Source organism: Astatotilapia calliptera, chromosome 7 (genome assembly GCF_900246225.1).
Source record: "Astatotilapia calliptera chromosome 7, fAstCal1.2, whole genome shotgun sequence".
NCBI classification, from domain to species: domain Eukaryota; kingdom Metazoa; phylum Chordata; class Actinopteri; order Cichliformes; family Cichlidae; genus Astatotilapia; species Astatotilapia calliptera.
Window position 1 is genome coordinate 32,061,350 of NC_039308.1, and position 17,783 is coordinate 32,079,132.

Sequence of the window (17,783 nt, forward strand, 5' to 3'; positions counted from 1 at the left end):
CTCATATTCATGGGCACTGATGTAATGAAATGTGTAGAAGCTGGACAATTTTTGAGTCCTGTGAGTTCCCACATGGGACCAGTTGAAGAAAAACATGTTCTGCCCCAGAAGCAGGACCAGTGCTTTAGGATCTTTGTCACCACTCTGTCATATTCCTCAAAATGTTGCTCGACATTTTAAAGACGTTTTTACAGTGTGATTGGCTCATAAACTGTGTATAAAAGCTTGATGTTCCCTCTAAATCATAAAGGCAATGGCAAAGTGATTCCTTTGGTTGCAAAAAGGAAAGCAGTTTATAGATGTTTATGGAAAATTGTCCCTTCTGCTGAATAAATGTGTGATTTTATTGAAAAATGATCATTTTAGGTTATGAATTCAGTTTCTAGCTTCAAGTCTTAATTAATACAGCACGAATTTCATTTTCAAAATTATGGTACCGTATAAAGTAAATTAAATGTAGGTTATGTTTTGGAGCTACAATGTGATCAAGCATGTAATTGTGCTGTTTTTCAGTCAGATTCCCCTCTTACAAAACAGAAAAAAACTAAATTATAAGAGCTTAAATGCTCAGCTCAAGGTTTCAAAACAGGACTCACAAACCAGTAAGCACTGGCTATTTCAGATTTGTGCATGCAGTATTTGGCTGGGCTGCAGGAGGTTGAAAGGAGTCCTTGTCATGTGGGAAGATACTTGTTATGCAGTAATTTTTAGGTGGGTGGCACATCAATAAGATTTGGCCATGATTACAAATTGCTATCCTCTTTGGGTGTCAGCCAAAATACAGTTCTCAAATGATGTCAAATGTTATAAAAAGCTACTTTCGGCTACTCCTTTTAATCATAAGGGCTTTACCACAATGGATAGCTTGACAGATAGTGTCACCTGCTTCAAAATGTATTATCATGTAATAAAGTTTTCCCTTGATTGATGTGTTTTTCCTTATAATTTACATGAAATAGCATATCTCTTTCTTCTCTTGAGTCTGTAATAACATGAATGCTTGTTTTCCTTATCCCGATTCTCTCCTGACTTGGTGGACTGTCTCCGTTTTAGAATCACAAATTTGGAGCAAGCAGGCCTCTCTAATGTGTAACAAAAACATTGATCCATATCGATCCAACTCTGAGCCCTCACACAGGGCTTTGCAGCATGTTAGGAGCAGAGCTGGAATCTAAAATTCGTAAGAGTCTCTGTGTTCTCTGCAGCATCAATGCTTCAGCTCGGCATCAGGACAAGCGAGCGAGCACCGAGTGGGCTCACACATCTATAATTTATGCAAGGACTTCACACTACATGAGAAACGCATCAGATAGGCAAGCATCCATCTGCAGATGACTCATTTAGGCGACCCATTTCAAAGGCCTCACTGGCTCTGTTTATATCAAAGAAACATCAGAGCAGGACCTATTTCACGTCTCGCTTCAATCAGATAATGTGGGCGCCATATTAAAAGCGTCCAACTTCTACAGACAATTGTGTTCTGCAAAATGCTGCTCCATCACTTCTCATTTATGGTTCTTCGCAGCATTCAGCTTCGACATGTTCACGTCAGAGCAAATGTGTTCTGAAAAATGCTCTCGTGAAACACTGCCACACGGAGTCATGCGCTAAAGCATGTAGGAGTTCAAGTGCGACATCGGTTTCTGTCTTCCGCTTCATTTCCTCTTTATGGGTTTCATAAATGAGAGATTTGTCATTTAAAAGCACTTTGAAGATATAACGCGAGTATAGATGACACTATAGCAAGAAAGGTTTTATTCTCATAAGCGCGGCTGTAAGTGGCTGAAGATGGTCCTGGATTTGGTGTCATTTTTAGTTCTTTGTTGTATTATTGAGTTTGAGATTTTGACTGGGTTTTCTGTTATTTTAAGTGTTGATTCATATAGCCTATTTGCTTGGTTGAATTGTGGGTTCAGATTTTGCTATCTTTGTAGAAATGTTGAGTTCTTGTGATGCTGTTAAGTCTTTCATTTCTCCTTTCATGTCATGGTTTTCCAGATTTTGTTTTGTAGTCTTGCATTTTGGCTCATGTTTTCATTCTTATTCTAGTACAATGAGGGTTCTGATTAAATGGAGTTGTAGATTCTTGTTTAGACTGTTTACTGTCCTAGTGTTAGTTTTCAATTTCTTGACTTTTATTTAGCTTCAGCTCCCTAAATTAAATTTTATTTCCCTCAGTTCCTTCCTCTATTTCTCTGTATGTCGCTTATTCTGATAGTTTTATCTGCAGCAATCTGTAAAAAATAAAAAATAGAAGAGGCTATGTCACACTTTGGGGCAGCAGTTCAGCCTGCGGTGCTGGTGACCTTGTCAAATTGATGCAGTTACTATATGAATGCAACACCATGAAATACCATCTAGAAAGTGTCAGATTGGCAACAGCTTCATTTTTCAACATGACAATGATCCCAAACTCGGATCACTGAATTGGTCATGGATTGGCCTCCCCAGTGGCTGGAGCTCGACATTTTTGAAGCAGTGTCCTGACAAGGCAGCCAATACCCAGAGAAGAGCTTTGAATGTCCTTCAATGTATTTTCGAACTTGTTAGAATTGTACAACCTGTGTCTTTCCCTTGTAAACTGTATTTCCATGTACATTTGCACGTTTCAATAAGCTGCTGCACCTATTTCCCATTTTACTTGCAAAATATACAGAAATAAGAGGTGACTCAAGACCTTTGCAGAGTATTTTACTTTGCATATTCACTTTGTATTTTACTCTCATACATAAATGAAAATGAAGTGGGAAGGTAAATAAGTAGAACATTTAATGAAAAATAAAAATGAATAAGGGATATCAACATATGTCACATTTTATTTTAATTGATGCCTAATTTATTTTACTGTTATATTTGTTGCATCTAATTAAATATTTATTTATTTATTTAGCAGTAGTTGTCCTCCTGTAACTCCTTTCGTGTATTCGTGTGATTTTAATGATAAGCATTTTTGTTTCATTCTGGCTTTAAAACAGACACATACACACACCCATATACGCACAAAATATCCTTTCCTCACAGTGCAGAGGACAGTGTTGGTGTTGTATGGGTCTGTGTTACATCTGTGTGGGTGGGTGGCTTAAAGTGTGAACTCGGGGAGTGTGTACATGTGCGTACACTTCCACGTGGATTTTCACATATGTGAGGAAAGCTTCATACTATGTTTAAACGCCTGTGATGCTCTTTGTGTGCTCGGCTACATGCACTTCTTGCAATGGCCTCGCTGAGCTGGGGAGTCTTTATGAAACTGTGTTGAGCTGCTCCAGCAACACACAAAACAACTTGTTATATAATTGCTGCAGAGCAGACTTGTCCGGCTTTATTGATGTGTTAGCATTGTGGATGAGTGGGCTGGAAAAGAGACACAGGAGGGTTCATCTAATAAGAGGCCTTCATGCCATCAGGGCCGTACAATAAGTGGTGAGATTAACAGTAACTGGCTGTGGCAGCAACACCAAGACTGGAAGAATAATCATTAGATGTTTTGTTCAACGTTATTGTTTCTTTCAATTGTCAGTGCTTTGATCATTTGCTCTTAAATATGTGGCAGACACACTGAAAGCAGTATGCGGTCAGGCTTTTTGTTTACTCGCCTCAATTTGGAAAACGATGTCTGAAAATGGATCTGTCCAGGCTGAGCTCCAGAGGGACACTATGTACCAAAAATCCTGGACTCTAACACACTAGTCTGTCAATAATTCATAGTAATTCTCTTTTCTTGAAAGGTTTATGACTACAAAAAGATTTCTCCCTTTGGAGCTACGGTATTGATTTGTTACCTATGGGGATGTTTCCTTCCTCTGCCTCCAGTCATTTTTTTGTGGTTATTATTTTTTTTTGCCACTATTTTTGTTAAAAATGTGTCACTGTTCAGTAATAACTAAAGATTTTTGGATTTTGGGAAACCCAAAGGATTTTAATTTGAAAAACATCCTATATTTTATAAAACATATATACATTGAGCTCCTGTTCTTTAAAGATTAATGTTGTTATGAAAGTTGTGTGAACTGAATAGCAACTGGGAATAGTGTGATGAAGAAACATGTTTCAAATTCGTTCAGAGTACTGCTTTGTGTGTACAGCAGTGTAAAGACTTATGTGGGTGTACATACACCTATCATCCACAACAATAAAACCACTAACAGGTAAAGATTGTAACACTAATCATGTCATTAAAAAGGCTACTGTGAATCCTTGGGTCATGGTATTTATATGGACCTTGATACATACCGCCCTTTAAACTTATTTTAAAAACCAACAAACAATATTAGAGAGAAAACCCCAAGGATCAGTCAATTCTCTACAAGCAAGCACAGGCACAGACCTCTGGCTCTGGGAGGGGCAGCCATCTGCTGTGGTTGGTGGGTGAGGGGAAAAGGAAAAGGAAAAAAAGGGACAGCACACAGGCTGACCACGAGCAACAGACTGGTAAAAATGCAAACTGCAGGAGAGAGCAGATAGAATTGAATGACATGCAATAGTGGCAGATAAATGCATACGCACTAAAACGTGGGAGTAGAGAAGAAATGCTCGGTGTATCATGGAAAGTCACCCAGCAGCCCGAGCCTGTAGCAGCATAAACAAGCTCAAGTCTAATCTTAAAAGCAGAGAGGGTCTTTCTCCTGAACCCAAACTGGATGCTGGTTCCACAGAAGGAGACATGATACCTGAAGGCTCTGCCTGCTATTTGCTATGATGACTCTAAGACATGATGAGGTCTCATCATTCAAGACTTTGCGCAGTAGAAGGATTTTAAAGTCAAACTGGGCTAGAGAAATGCAAAGAGACCAAAATGTTGACTTACACCATCTCAGTCTATAAAGGATCCCGTCCTCCTGCCGCCGATGTTTAACATCACGGGACGTTAGCTAATCAACAAACAAACAAAAAACACCCCCAAGGGTTAGACCAGTGGTTCCCAAACTTTTTTCGCTGGGCCCCCCTTTGTTTTACAAGAAAAATGTTCGCGCCCCCCCCCCCCCCCCCCTCGCGCGCGTACGCACACACACGCACGCACAAATTCATCCTCCAACAACACACACCCATATTTTGCTCATTTCACACCTCAAACATTTAGTAAACAATTAAGCAAATACAAGTAATCTGCAGGTAGTAAGAAAATAAACTACTAACTCTTTTACGCTATGTCCGCACCTACACCGGTATTTCTGAAAACGCAGCTGTTTAGTCCAGGGGCGATTTTAGCCATTTTGGGGGGTGCTTCAGCCAAAATTAATCAATGCACCCCCAAAGATTTCTTACTTTTTTTGACAATATTTGCTGTTTGTGTGACACACTACTAAAAATATAAAAAGCATACAGTACTGTACTTGTTTGAGACATAAGATTTTAACAACAAAAGTATAGATACCCCCCCCCCTCCCCTCCCAAAATGGTTTGTTCCAGCTCGCCTCTCCCCTACTCTGGCTCTAGCCTCTTGCTGCCAGAGCGATGGTGGCTTAGACGCAGCAGAGCGGAAGTGTAAGTGCCTGGCTTAAAACAGGACATATTAGCTGCATTTAACCTTCAGTTACTCTTTATATAGTTAGGTAGGAGTCAGACCATGTTTCTTTTTAGCTGAAAAACATTACACCAGGTAACCTGCAGTGTTGAAAACATGTTTTCCGACAATGTTTGCTACCCTACAATCCGTCCTGCTCTGTAGTAAATTCAGCGACATTTGACCGTCCTGTTGCTCCCATTGAAATGTATACAGCCTATTTAAAATCTAAAACTTGTCCGCAGCCTACTGTTGGTTACCACTGTCCTGTTTGAAATGGATACTAACTAGCTAACTGACTGAATGCCCCTTAACCTTATAACTCCTGTTGTGTGTGTGTGTGTGTGTGTGTGTGTGTGTGTGTGTGTGTGTGTGTTTGTGTGTAGAGACAGCCAGGTCCATAATGGATATAAGGAAGTTTTTTCAAAAAAAGGAGTCACATTCAGGTAAAAGTGTAAGATCAAATGATCCGTCAATCAAGAATAATGTTGGATCAGTGTTTCAATGTTTATATCTTTTATTAGATGTTCATGTGGTTATTTGCCTTTTGGTTGAAAGTACACTGAGAGGACTTTTTGTTAGCGATCTTAATAGAATTTTTTTCATATTAATGTAATTTTTCATCTAATTGAATACAATCTATTTGTGTATGATTGTCAGTCCAAAGAGGGAGCGAGGAAAGAGGGGAACGTGAGGACAAAGTACAAGGTCAGGAAGAACCAGGTAAGGAAACAGACAGGGAACAGTGACAGGCACAACAGAAACTATTAAACTGACAAAGAGAAAAAACCTGATTTTACTCACACAATCTGGAAGTTGTGTTCTCCCTATATTAAAGCTGCTATACAGAATCTGCAAAACAAACTGGGTTGAAACATTTTTGACCCTCTTTAACAACATTCCAACATAACATTATAATTGATTGGGGAGATTAAAATCAATGATATATTTTTATGTGGTTCAGCCACAACTCTACTAAAACCTCAGCCAGTAATAGGTAGGCCAACTTTTGGACCGTCCACTTGTCTGTATGACTGCCGCAGTACGTACGTGAGGAGCTGTAAAGAGAAGCAGAGTTCTCTGTTTATATTCTAAAAATGTTTTAAGCTTGTTTCAAAGATTCTGTACTGCAGCTTTAAATGTTTTCCAAAAGCACACACACACTTACCTTATCAGTGTTTCAGTGTGATACCACCTGAGAAAATGTCAAGCTCTCCTAAGTACCACTATGAAAGCATAAAACTCATAAATCTTACAACACAAAATTATTATTATTAAATTAGTAAAATTAGTATCTACAATAAAGATTTTTTCATACATTGTATACATTCTACCACAGGCTAAGTTGCCTCCATTTTTATAGTTTTATTAATATTTTGTAATAATTTATTTGTAATAATTTATTCTGTTTTGGGAGTTTATTTTTATGTATCTGTATTATATTATACATACACATTAAAAGTGAATCTCTGTCCAAAAAATGCACTCAGTTTACTTTTTACTCACTATGAGCATCATTCATTATTCTCCCCCAGTAATTAAGGTTAGGATTTTTTCTATTCCAATCCATTCTTCTTTTGCAGCATTTAAATAACATTGATCAGATTTGATGGTTTTGTTACAGACTTTTCAAAAAAGTGTTTTGCTTTTCTTTCACAAATGTGGGGATTAAATTGTGTAAAATGTACAAAACAGTAATGTCATGTATTAAGATGAGGACCCAGGCACAGAGAGACTTGATGAATTTAAGAATCTTATGATTTAATAAAGAAATTTGCAGACTTGCACAGAAATGGTAAAATTATGATGACTGATAACGGAGATGAAGACAACAGACGATGAGGACAGGGAGGAACAGGGGTTTAAATGCACCAAGGAAACAGTCAGAGAGAACTTGGGACAACCTTTAAGGATGCAGGGACTGACAGAGACAGGTTTATCTTGCATGGCTGGGCAGCTCTCTGGGTGCTCAGCACCCCCAAAGTTCTGATCCTATAATCGCCCCTGGTTTCGTCCACACGTAAACGGCGTTTCGAATCACCGAAAACTGAGATTTTTTAAAACTCCTTTTTTGCTTTTACGTGTGGACGAGGAATACAGAGTTCGTCACGCAACGTCAAAGGTATGTGCCTTTTTCACGTCAGCTGTGCGCCACGTTATTGTTTACATGACATGAATTGCAGAATGACAGATAGTCAGATTAACAGTATTTTGTCTCTATCTGCAGGTTTTACACTCTTACATATAAACACGCAGTTACTGTCCCTCCATTTAGAAAGGCAGAGGCGTCACTGTGTGATTATTTTACATGTAGTTGTTTTTTCCTGTGTAATAATATTCAACATTGCTATCAAGAAATTTTTCAAAAAATGCCTCTCTGTGCAAAATGGGTGTAAAAACATAAACAACTGTGGGATACTGTTTGTCTGTGATTTAGACAGGGGGAACAAATCGTGGCAAATAAATTATTACTGATGTTATTTGTATCCCGCTGTAACTTTACTGTATAAAGAGCTAACATCTCCAATATGTCAGGAGTAGTTAGTCGTTACAACAAGTGTTTGTGAACTAAAAATCAAGAATGTGGGATACTGTTTGTCCGTGATTTGAAGAGCCCAGCGATGCTCCTGACGAAGGGAAAACCAATTCTGCAGGGGAGACCTACCTTGGCACTTGTGCAGGTGAAGCCAAAGGGAAGATTTGTTCCACCATATTTTCTAGTCTTTGGCTTAGAATGAAGTTGGTTTGGAAACATATTCTGCTATGCTTCATCTCCTGCTTTGCCTTTGTGTAGGCGCCCCGTGCTAGCAGTGTCCATGCCGGGCCCCCCCTGCAACGGTTCTGCGCCCCCCACACTTTGGGAAGGTCTGGGTTAGACTAATCTTTCTGTCAAACTCTTCTCTTGTTGCTCTTTTCCTCTCTTCCACTCTCTGTGTGAATGCATTTAAGTGAGTGAGCAGCTAACAACGCTTTTGTGTTTCAGGGGTGGGATTCCTCTTGGCTTCCTTCCATCCTTCGGTCCTGTTCACCCGGAGATGATGAGAACATCCATTTGTCATCGTCTCATTGTGCTGCTGATACTTAAGCTGAGGGAAGACATTCAGTTGTCGCCTGATCACTGATTAAGACCGTTAGTGATGTTAGTTCCCCATGTCCGTATTTTTGCTCTGTTTTTGACGGTGACTTACACTTGCCTGTTTTCTTCCTCTGTGCAGAAAATCCTGGTATGTTCCTGAGAAAGCATTTCAGAGAGACAATCTGTTGTGTAAAGAGTTAGTGAAGGACTTGAACCGTCACTAACTGGAAACCCTCATGTTTGCCTTTTGTTTCTGTTCATCTTGCTGTAAATAAACCTGAGTCACCCACTTTGAGTCCAACATCCTCCATAGTCCACAAAACAAATTACATTTGAAGGGTAAACCACTCTCTCTAGGGCCCAGTGGAGTTATGAATCCTCTGCAATCAATACCATGACATGAGTGACCCCTTGCTGGGCCAGAACCGTGGAGAATTTTGTGTCGTATAATGTTTATGTAAGCCAGTGTATGTAAGCCGACTACTGTAACCATTAAACTAGTTTTTTTTAACAACCCGAAACCATCAGTAGAATTAAAGAAGTTAAAGAAAATTAGAGCAGACGATGTTGTGACTTATTGCCCTTTGCCTTCTGTTGTTCAGCTGATATCTGTCCACTTATCTTCCCTAATTAAAGCAGACTAAATCATTCTCTCTTATGGCACTAGCAGCATGAAGCCTGCAGCTACAGCACACAGCTGTTTCAACTCTGCAACACAGTGTGTGGTATTGCAAGTGCTGGGTCTAATTTTGTGGTAAAAATCTACATTAGCATTCACTGTGTGCAGCTTGGAAGCGAGGATGGGCAATCAGATCCCAAAAAACTAAATCTAGGACACATAAATGCAAAGAACTTGTCTAATATTCTTCCCCATGCCACAGCAAAAATGATGATAATAAAGACAAAAACTCTAGGAACTTCCTTCCACAGCCTTACCTTGTATGGAGTATTTCCCTCTCTTTATTGTAGCTGCATTTCCTTTTCTTTGTAGTAGTCTTCAACATTTTCCTGTCAAATGCGCAAAGCCTTTGACTTTGTGGTGACTCACAATGTCCCCCGTTGGTCATACTCTACTCTAACCTAAATGTGAGTGATGTTGACAGTCTTCTCTGCTTTCTTAGCAGCCATTGGATAAAAGTAAAGTGTCTTTACAGCAGATGCAAGTTTTCCAAACTTGAACCAATCAAAATGCGGGACACTGCCTCAGTTTGTGGGATGGGGGATGGGCAAGGGACAAATATGCAGGACAAATCCATGTAAACAGGGACACCTGCACACTCTAGGGACAGACAGCGGCTGGCAGCTTGGCTTTTACCCTACAATTGATTATCAGACTCCCAGAGGACCAATGAATATGTCTCCGTGCCTCAGGGATGTTCAGGTAGGATGATGGGAAATCTCTAATAATGGCTTTAATGTAATGGTGCATGGTCACATTCTTGGTGTATATGGGCATTTTCAATTCAATTCAGATTTTTTTTATGTAGCACTAAATCACAACAACAGTTGCCTTAAGCTCTTTTCTACAGTAAGGCAAATAGCCTATGGTGTTCTGGAGAAAACCCCAACACTCAAAGGTCCACTGCTGCATAACTAAAGGATGATTCAGGGTTGCCTGATCCAGCCCTTACTATAAATCTTATAGAAAAGAAACGTTTTAAGTCTAATTCGAAAAGTAAGGAGGACACCTGTCTCCCAAATCTAAATAGGGAGCTTTGTGTTGCTAGTTTCATAAGCGTGTTCTGTGAATAGACCAGTATCCCGAGTGAGAGAAGCTTGATCAGAGATTGTTATGGTTGAGCACCCAGAGAAAGGTGCAGCATATATATGCTGACAACATACAAGAACCTGCTCTATTAGGGTGCAGACCATCACTCTGATAAGCCCTCCAAGCTCTCAGAACAAGTTAAAGTTGGCTATAAAAGTCATCTTGTAGTTGCAACAGACTGACTAAGCTCAGCAAGCAACTGAAATGACCCACCCTGCAGTAGAGAGTAGGAATTGTGTCTGAGATGAAAGTGCGGTAGTTCAGAGACTCCATTTGATCCGACATGGACTACAACATACTTCAACTTAGCGTGGTCCCATATAGTCCCCGGAATTTCGCTGTCTAATTCCAGAACTCAGGTATCTTCATCCCGATATTCCAGGCAACAGGGTCTCATATAACCACGGCCGTGAAGCAGGATGGAGCAAGAATCAAGGTGAGGATCAGCTGTGGTGTCATGGAAGGACCTGGCTGTGGATGGACTGTGAGATGGTGCACAAGACCATGGAGAAACCAAGACCGTGGCATCTCTTGTGGAGCCAGGGTGACAGCCAGTGGGGTGGCAGGTTACATTGAGGAGCCTGGTCTAGTTAAATTGCCTCCAGTGTTCTTCAATGGAGACAGAGGCTTCTCATTAGTGCAGCAAAGTCCCAGTCAACTGGATGCTAAATTTGTTGATTAGCTGGCTGTCCTGGGAGCGCGGGCTGGAATCTGGACACTTTCTCCAGTACTTGCTCTTTCAGATTGTGGTCGCAGGCTTCACTTGCTAGGCAGTACTGCTCACTCGGTCTACTTTGGTTGTGGCATCCAGTGTGCTCCAGTTACAATAGAGTCACCTTCTTGGTAGAGGGTGGCAAACCTTTGGTCCAGTTCGGTGACACAACAAAAATAAAACTGAGTTAAATGCCTGATTCTGTCTAGATCAGGACGCAGAACCTAATTTCCTGATTTAAAAACAACGATTGAAAAAGAAATGCTAAATTATTTATCTAGATTTAGAAAATAGAGTCCTACAAGACCCACTGTTAGACTAAAAGTACACCAACAGAACAACACACAAGCGCAGTAGTGAGACACACAATCTCTTTTTAAATTAACTTTGTGTAGGTTTGTAATACAACCTACACAAAGTTAAATTCATGCAACACCTTTCTCCATTCGTTTTTTATTAGAACTACTGGTAAACATGTGTCAGGTTTCCTGCGAAATTGAACCGTCATGCCTAATATCCCCTTTGTCAGTGCACATTGTTAAAGTTATAAAGAAAACAGTCAGATCATACTTGAGAGGAGCTCACTTTGGAAGGAGAACAGCCTGCAGCTGATGAATGTTGATTTCTTTCAGCCTTGTGATTAATTTATCAGCTCACTGCGAGCAGAGAGACACCACAGTGTTTCAGTGATTTAGAATTCGGAGCACTGTTCAAACACTGGCCTCATTTCAAAACACCTTTTTTTTTTCCTACGTAGGAATTGTTAATACCGGGAATAAACGCATGTACTCTCAGGGGAAATATTGAAATAGTATCCAGCTTATTATGATATTAAAAATAAAATGATAAACTGATGTTTGACCATTTGAATCCTTCCGATTAAATGTCCTCTTTTTAATCTTTTTCTTTTCATTTTGGTGTTAATGACCGTTTTGTTACAGAAAGATATTTTGACGTTTCCTGCAGTGATGAATAAACTCATTGTCTCACTGCTTTCCATTAAAAAAAAATTGAGAGAACATTTCCTCCGTGTGAAGCTCTCCGCTGTGTGCAAGCGCGTGTGCGTGTGTGTTGTAAAAGCCAGTTTCCTAGGTAACCAGGAGGTTGATTCTGCTCGTGTCTTCAGCTGCAGGGAAGCAAACAGTTTCATCAACAGAGGGGTCAGATATAATGCAACATCCACAATATCTACAGTGTGTTTCTTTTACTTCGCCTCTGCACACACACACACGCACACACACACACACACACACACTCTATCCTTTACAAACACACTTCTCTCTCTCTCTCTCTCACACACACACACACACACACACACACACTATCCTTTACAAACACACTTCTCTCTCTCTCTCTCTCTCTCTCTCTCACACACACACACACACGTACAAAAATTAGAGAAACAAGACAGGCGAGTCATCTTCTGCAGAAGAGTGACGGGCTATGACTGATGATGCCGACATCCTGTGTGATTAATGAGCTGCTCACGGAGGTCGGTCCAGTTTACGAGAGAGAGCAGTATGAGAAATCAGGCTCTCTTTCCAGTTCCAGTTCCGGGGGGGCATGACTACTGTTATACTAAAAAGACAAACGCCTTCCCTCCTCCCTTCTGACCATTTCAAATTTTATGCACCAGCAAAGCCCACAACGCTAATATAATTTTTTTTTGCAGCCCATTCATACTGCTCCTGCCTTTCGTGTCCTGTTATGACAAACATGATGATCGAGTGTGTTTTTAACAAGTGATTACATGTATTTTTCATAGGATTAGCTTCTTCGCCGGCATCATTAGTAGCTGAAGCAGCAGCAGCAGCACAGCACGCCAACGCGCAAAACTCCGGAGCAGGGAACCGATACAGCGGGAGCGCGCACCACAGGCGCGCATGCACAGCTGTCAGGACCAAGGACAGCAGCAGCAGCAGCAGCCGCTCAGCCCGGAGCAACCAGCGCGCCACGCATCGGTGCTGAGTTCGGAGAAAGCGCACGGGAACAGAGGCTGGAGAGAGCGATACTCGCCCCGGAGAGGAAGCCGTAAAAGCGTGGGCTATGGTTTAAGTCTTTGTGGCTGCCACTAGAAGGTTTTGCAGCTCCTCAAAGGAGAGCAAAGAAGGTGGACAATGCGGGTTAGATGTCCCCGGTTGACAGCCTGTCTCTAACATGATCATGCACATTCCTCCGCATTGCATATAACCAAACCACCTTTTTTTGGACAAAGTCTTCCTCTTCCTTTTTTGGCCTCCCTCCCTCGCTATCACCGCCCACCTGGATTGTGCCTGCAGTCGCGCATTCAACTGGCTGAGCTGTCCAGAAGCTGGTCGAGCCGACCCGCCACCGGGGAGAAAAGCGACCGGGCTGCGCTGTGCTGTTTGGTGGTCCACACGATGCGTCTGTTTCTGCTGGCGGTGCTCTTCTCGTGCTCCTGCGCGCGGGCCGGCTGCGAGCCGAAGATCGTGAACATCGGGGCCGTCCTGAGCCAGAAGAGATACGAGCAGGTCTTCAAAGATGCCGTGACCCAGGCCAACCAAGTCTATGGCAGGGACAAATTCAAGCTGACCGCCATCTCCGTAACGCATAAATCCAACGCGATCCAGATGGCTCTCTCCGTCTGCGAGGACCTCATCTCCAGTCAGGTACAGTTTACTGCCAATGGGCTCTAGTTGCCTTATTCATATCTTTTAGTATATTTGCCACGAGCTAAATGCCAAGTCCACCTACCTAAAGATAGTTGCATCCGGGTGTCTTTGAGGGACTGCTTCTTAACAGAGAAAGTTTGTGCTTTCGGTGAAATTGCTTACATTTCAGAAGCATCTTTGTTTTTTCACCTTTGCACCGTTGAAGGGATTGGTTGTCATAACTAGCTTATTAGTCTCAAATTCTGAATTAAACCTAGACAGACTATTTTATTAGATCTTCAGCTGCAGAATATCTATCAAGCAGGAACATGTTAATGTAGGGGCAGGAAGTTAGACTACATATTATGCTGGCCTTCTGTTGTTCCATTTGGCACTATTCCACACTTTAACTCACATTTTAGTTCACTTTGTATAATACACTGATCCCTCTACAGCTCCATCTGTTTTCCAGAAATCCAAAAATAGGCTGTGGTTTGGGGCAATAACTCGGATGAGAGGGCAATTGTACTTTATAGGACACCCAGCTGCAGAACAACTCAACTGCAAAGGAACCAGTCAGGAGTGAAAATGTGCAATATGTAATTTGTGATTAATGGCTTGGCTCTGACCGTGCGTGTTGCATGATGAGTGAACATTTTGGAAAAAGGAGGCTGGAATGGTTTGAGGTAACAGTTTAGTATGTTTGGTGGATAATGACCTCAGTTCCTCTGATAGTGATCCGAAGCATGGGTGGCATGAGAAACTGTCTTTGTAAGGTATACTAGGAGGAGGCGCATGTTAAGAATGACCTGAAATGTGAATTATCTTGGAGATTCACGCCATTTGTGCTGCAGATGTAGCCAGCAAAACATATGTCATAAGTAATACATGATTAGAGAGTGTGTGCCTTTGAGAGTTGAAGCATGCTGACAAATGCACCGACCATCCTCTCGTGGTGATGCTCAACACAGCTTTTAAAAAGCGCCAACATTATGTCACAGCATGTTGAGGCGTGAAGTCCCTCTTGCTCTCACTCTTCTTTCTCCCACACACATAATTAAGCTTTATAAAAAAAAAAGAAAAAAAACACCCACAGCTTCAGTGTTGCTTTCATGTCCCTGGTCCTCTGCTTAATACAACGAGTCTAAGAGACACAGGCTTGTAGGAATAAAACCATCATATTCTGTCTCTGTCATACAAAGTAAGAGTGTACAATCCACCCACACGAGATTCTAAAGACAACACCAACAATGTTCTCTGTGTCCCCCGTGAACTTAAGGGACATTAAACTGATTTACAGTGATTTATTGGGGATATTGTTTACCTTAACTACCTGCCTAGGCCCTTAAAAGACCGCATTATGTTAAAAATTTCAGGTTCACACTTGTTCACCATACACATCCTCACAATGTGAATGTGTATGAAGAGCAATAGTCACACACACACACACACACACACACACACACACACACACACACACACACACACACACACACACACACACACACACACACACACACCTCTTGTGAATGAGACTAAATCACACTTGAATTGGACAGAAAGTCTATCGAAGGTGTAATCTGATGAGATCAGTAGGTGCTAGCAGTCACAGAGGAGGGAAGACTGTGGCAGATGGAAGAGTAGATGCCTGGGAGCAGTCCTTGGAAGATAGACCTCATTTTTGACCCAACCATACGGACTCCTCATATCCAATAATCCATTCCCGCACAGCCATGCCAACTTTATTCCCCTTCATCCACATCTCCGGGGCATTTCTCAAATCGATTCTCACATAAATTCATCCTTTTACTTGAGTAGTTGGTCAGCTTGGGCTCACTTTTTGCAGGAATAAGACAGCACAAATTAATATTAGTCTGCCAGCCCACACAGTGAGCATCATCTCAAGGAGAAGTTTCTTTTTTGTTTTTTTGCTTCTCTCTATTTTTTGTTATAGATGTGGTTGCCCCTGGCTACAATTTATGTCTAGATTCAAGGTTCACTGAATGAATAATGAGTATATTGTATGTTAGGCACACAGAAGTTTCATTCAAGCTAGTGTGGAGCAGGGAAATTATTTTACTGCTATTGTTAAATAATCATCATTATTACCATTGCATTAATAATATAATCTGGAGTTTATATTGCATTCAGGGGTTGAACAGTGTGTGTCTTTCAGAAAGGCTAAAAGTAACAGGACAGGAAACAGGCTTGGAGAGTTTTGCAGAAGTGAAAGTTATTTTGAGCAGCAGGCTAAGACGAGGCTTTAACAATGTAACAGATAGCTTTAAGAAAGGCCTTAAGATGTTATGCATACAGTTATTATGTTGACCTTGTATTTCAGATGCAGTTATAACTATTTTATACACAATGCATATCTGTGCTTATTAAAGAGTTGGAGCTCGGTCAATTAATTGGGGGTTGGAAGCTTTGTTCGGCGCGATGTCCGGACAATCTATTGTGCAAGTGACTTGGAGCCATAGAAGGAATTGCAATACATGCTTACAAAACACTTATATCAGGTCATTTTATATTAAGGTTTTAGTAGAAGTTCTTGGTTAAAACATTTATTTAGTAGAAGACATACATATAGTCTCAGTGAGCCTCTGGTCTGGTGAAAGGTCAGAAGTGCAACAGGTGAATTGAGAAAGAGCATGTGAGGTCGTGACACACACACATGAGTTAGATTTATTTAGAGGAGAGATTAGTCATGTCTCGGTAAAAGAGGAACCGTCCTTGTTGTCTCGGCAAGAAAGAGGAACAATTCACTTTAAGACAAGAACGGAAAGTACCAGCCATGAAAATAGAAGATGATCTTCTGATCTATGTATAAAATGTATCTGTGACGCATGAAGGGGCGTCAGTAAATCAAACCCTGATGCTATAAAATATCTGTTCATGCTTTGATTAAGTCGAGGACTACTGGCTGTCTGCGTACAGAGTGTCTTCCCACACGTGTGTTCATTAAAATCATTGTTGGACCAAGAGCTTCTGGACCATGGGTGGTTTGTACTCTCCCTCCTCAATTTTGAACCTTAACACTAAAAAAAAAATAAATAAATAAAAACCCTGATGTTGCCGCCAAGGCTTAATTGCTGGCTCTGTCTAGTGGACAGCTTCCCCAGGGCTATATATGCTCACTGGCCTCCAATGTCCTAGATTCTGTGAAGCAATCAGTTTGTGATCAGTGATTAATTCCAAATAAAAACTGAAATGAAAAGACTTTAACACAATTCCTGCATTTTAATCTAGTCTTAAAGGGAAACTGCACATCAAATTGCACAAGGATGGAGACATACACTTTTTCCTATTCAGTAACACACACACACACACACACACACACACACACACACACACACACACACAAAGCCACAAACTGAAAACACTTGTGTGGAGCTGCTTAAAGTGACAAAAACTAAATTTGAAAACTGGCCTCTTTCTAAAAACTATGACCCAGTTACTCAAAAAAAGTTTGAATGTTGGAGCTTTTTTCTTTTCACTGAACTACACTGTCAACTGCATTACTATGCAAAAGAAGGACTGCATCTCTTGCATGCTGAAAGGCTCACACTTTTGATGTCATCAGTGGCTTCCACCTGCTTTCTTTAGGTGGTTGGCGCCATTATGCTCAAGAGAAGGCAGACCCAGACCCAGAGGCTGGGCAACTCACATCTAAACAAGACCTGGGAGAAGATGTGTGTGTTTGATTTTGGAGGACACTGTGTCTTTAAGGGTCTGTAAAAATAGACTGTATATCAAAGATGGATGACGCCACCTGGACATCAACTATTGATTTTTTTTTCAAGCCTAAGTATTGGTATTTTGTGCCACAAGTATGTAACTTTAAGCCTTAATGTAATTTGAACAGGTCTCTTATTAAATATTGCGACTCAACCCCCTATCCTAAAGATTTTGGTATCTCTAAAGGCAAAGACCAAAATATTTTTTATAACAAACTGTAAAATAGTCTTTTCTCCCAGATGCACCGATTCACTTTTACTGTATAAAAAGGTGAATAAAACCATTGTGACTTCTGGCATTTGTTAGTGAAAAGATGAAGTTCATCATGAAGCTGATGGATACTGCACGCAAAAAGGAAAGACACTTACCAATCACAT

General features: G+C 40.9%; 1 protein-coding gene and 1 long non-coding RNA gene across 9 annotated transcripts in view; both read left to right on the forward strand.

Moving 5' to 3' along the window:
* The first annotated feature begins 8,336 nt into the window (after positions 1-8,336).
* LOC113027427 (uncharacterized) lies at positions 8,337-9,168 on the forward strand. Its single transcript, XR_003273051.1, has 3 exons — positions 8,337-8,365; positions 8,484-8,630; positions 8,716-9,168. It is a non-coding gene; the product is annotated as an uncharacterized LOC113027427 (long non-coding RNA).
* A 4,057-nt stretch (positions 9,169-13,225) lies between these two features.
* Positions 13,226-17,783, forward strand: part of grin1a (glutamate receptor, ionotropic, N-methyl D-aspartate 1a) — a 37,717-nt gene continuing 33,159 nt past the window's right edge. For 5 of the 8 annotated variants that reach the window (XM_026174360.1, XM_026174361.1, XM_026174363.1 and 2 more), the window contains exon 1: positions 13,226-13,686. In XM_026174360.1, coding sequence (XP_026030145.1) covers positions 13,438-13,686 — 249 coding nt within the window. In that variant the 5' untranslated portion in view covers positions 13,226-13,437. The remainder of the gene's footprint in view (positions 13,687-17,783) is intronic. The other 3 variants (XM_026174358.1, XM_026174357.1, XM_026174359.1) reach the window with 1 other exon arrangement.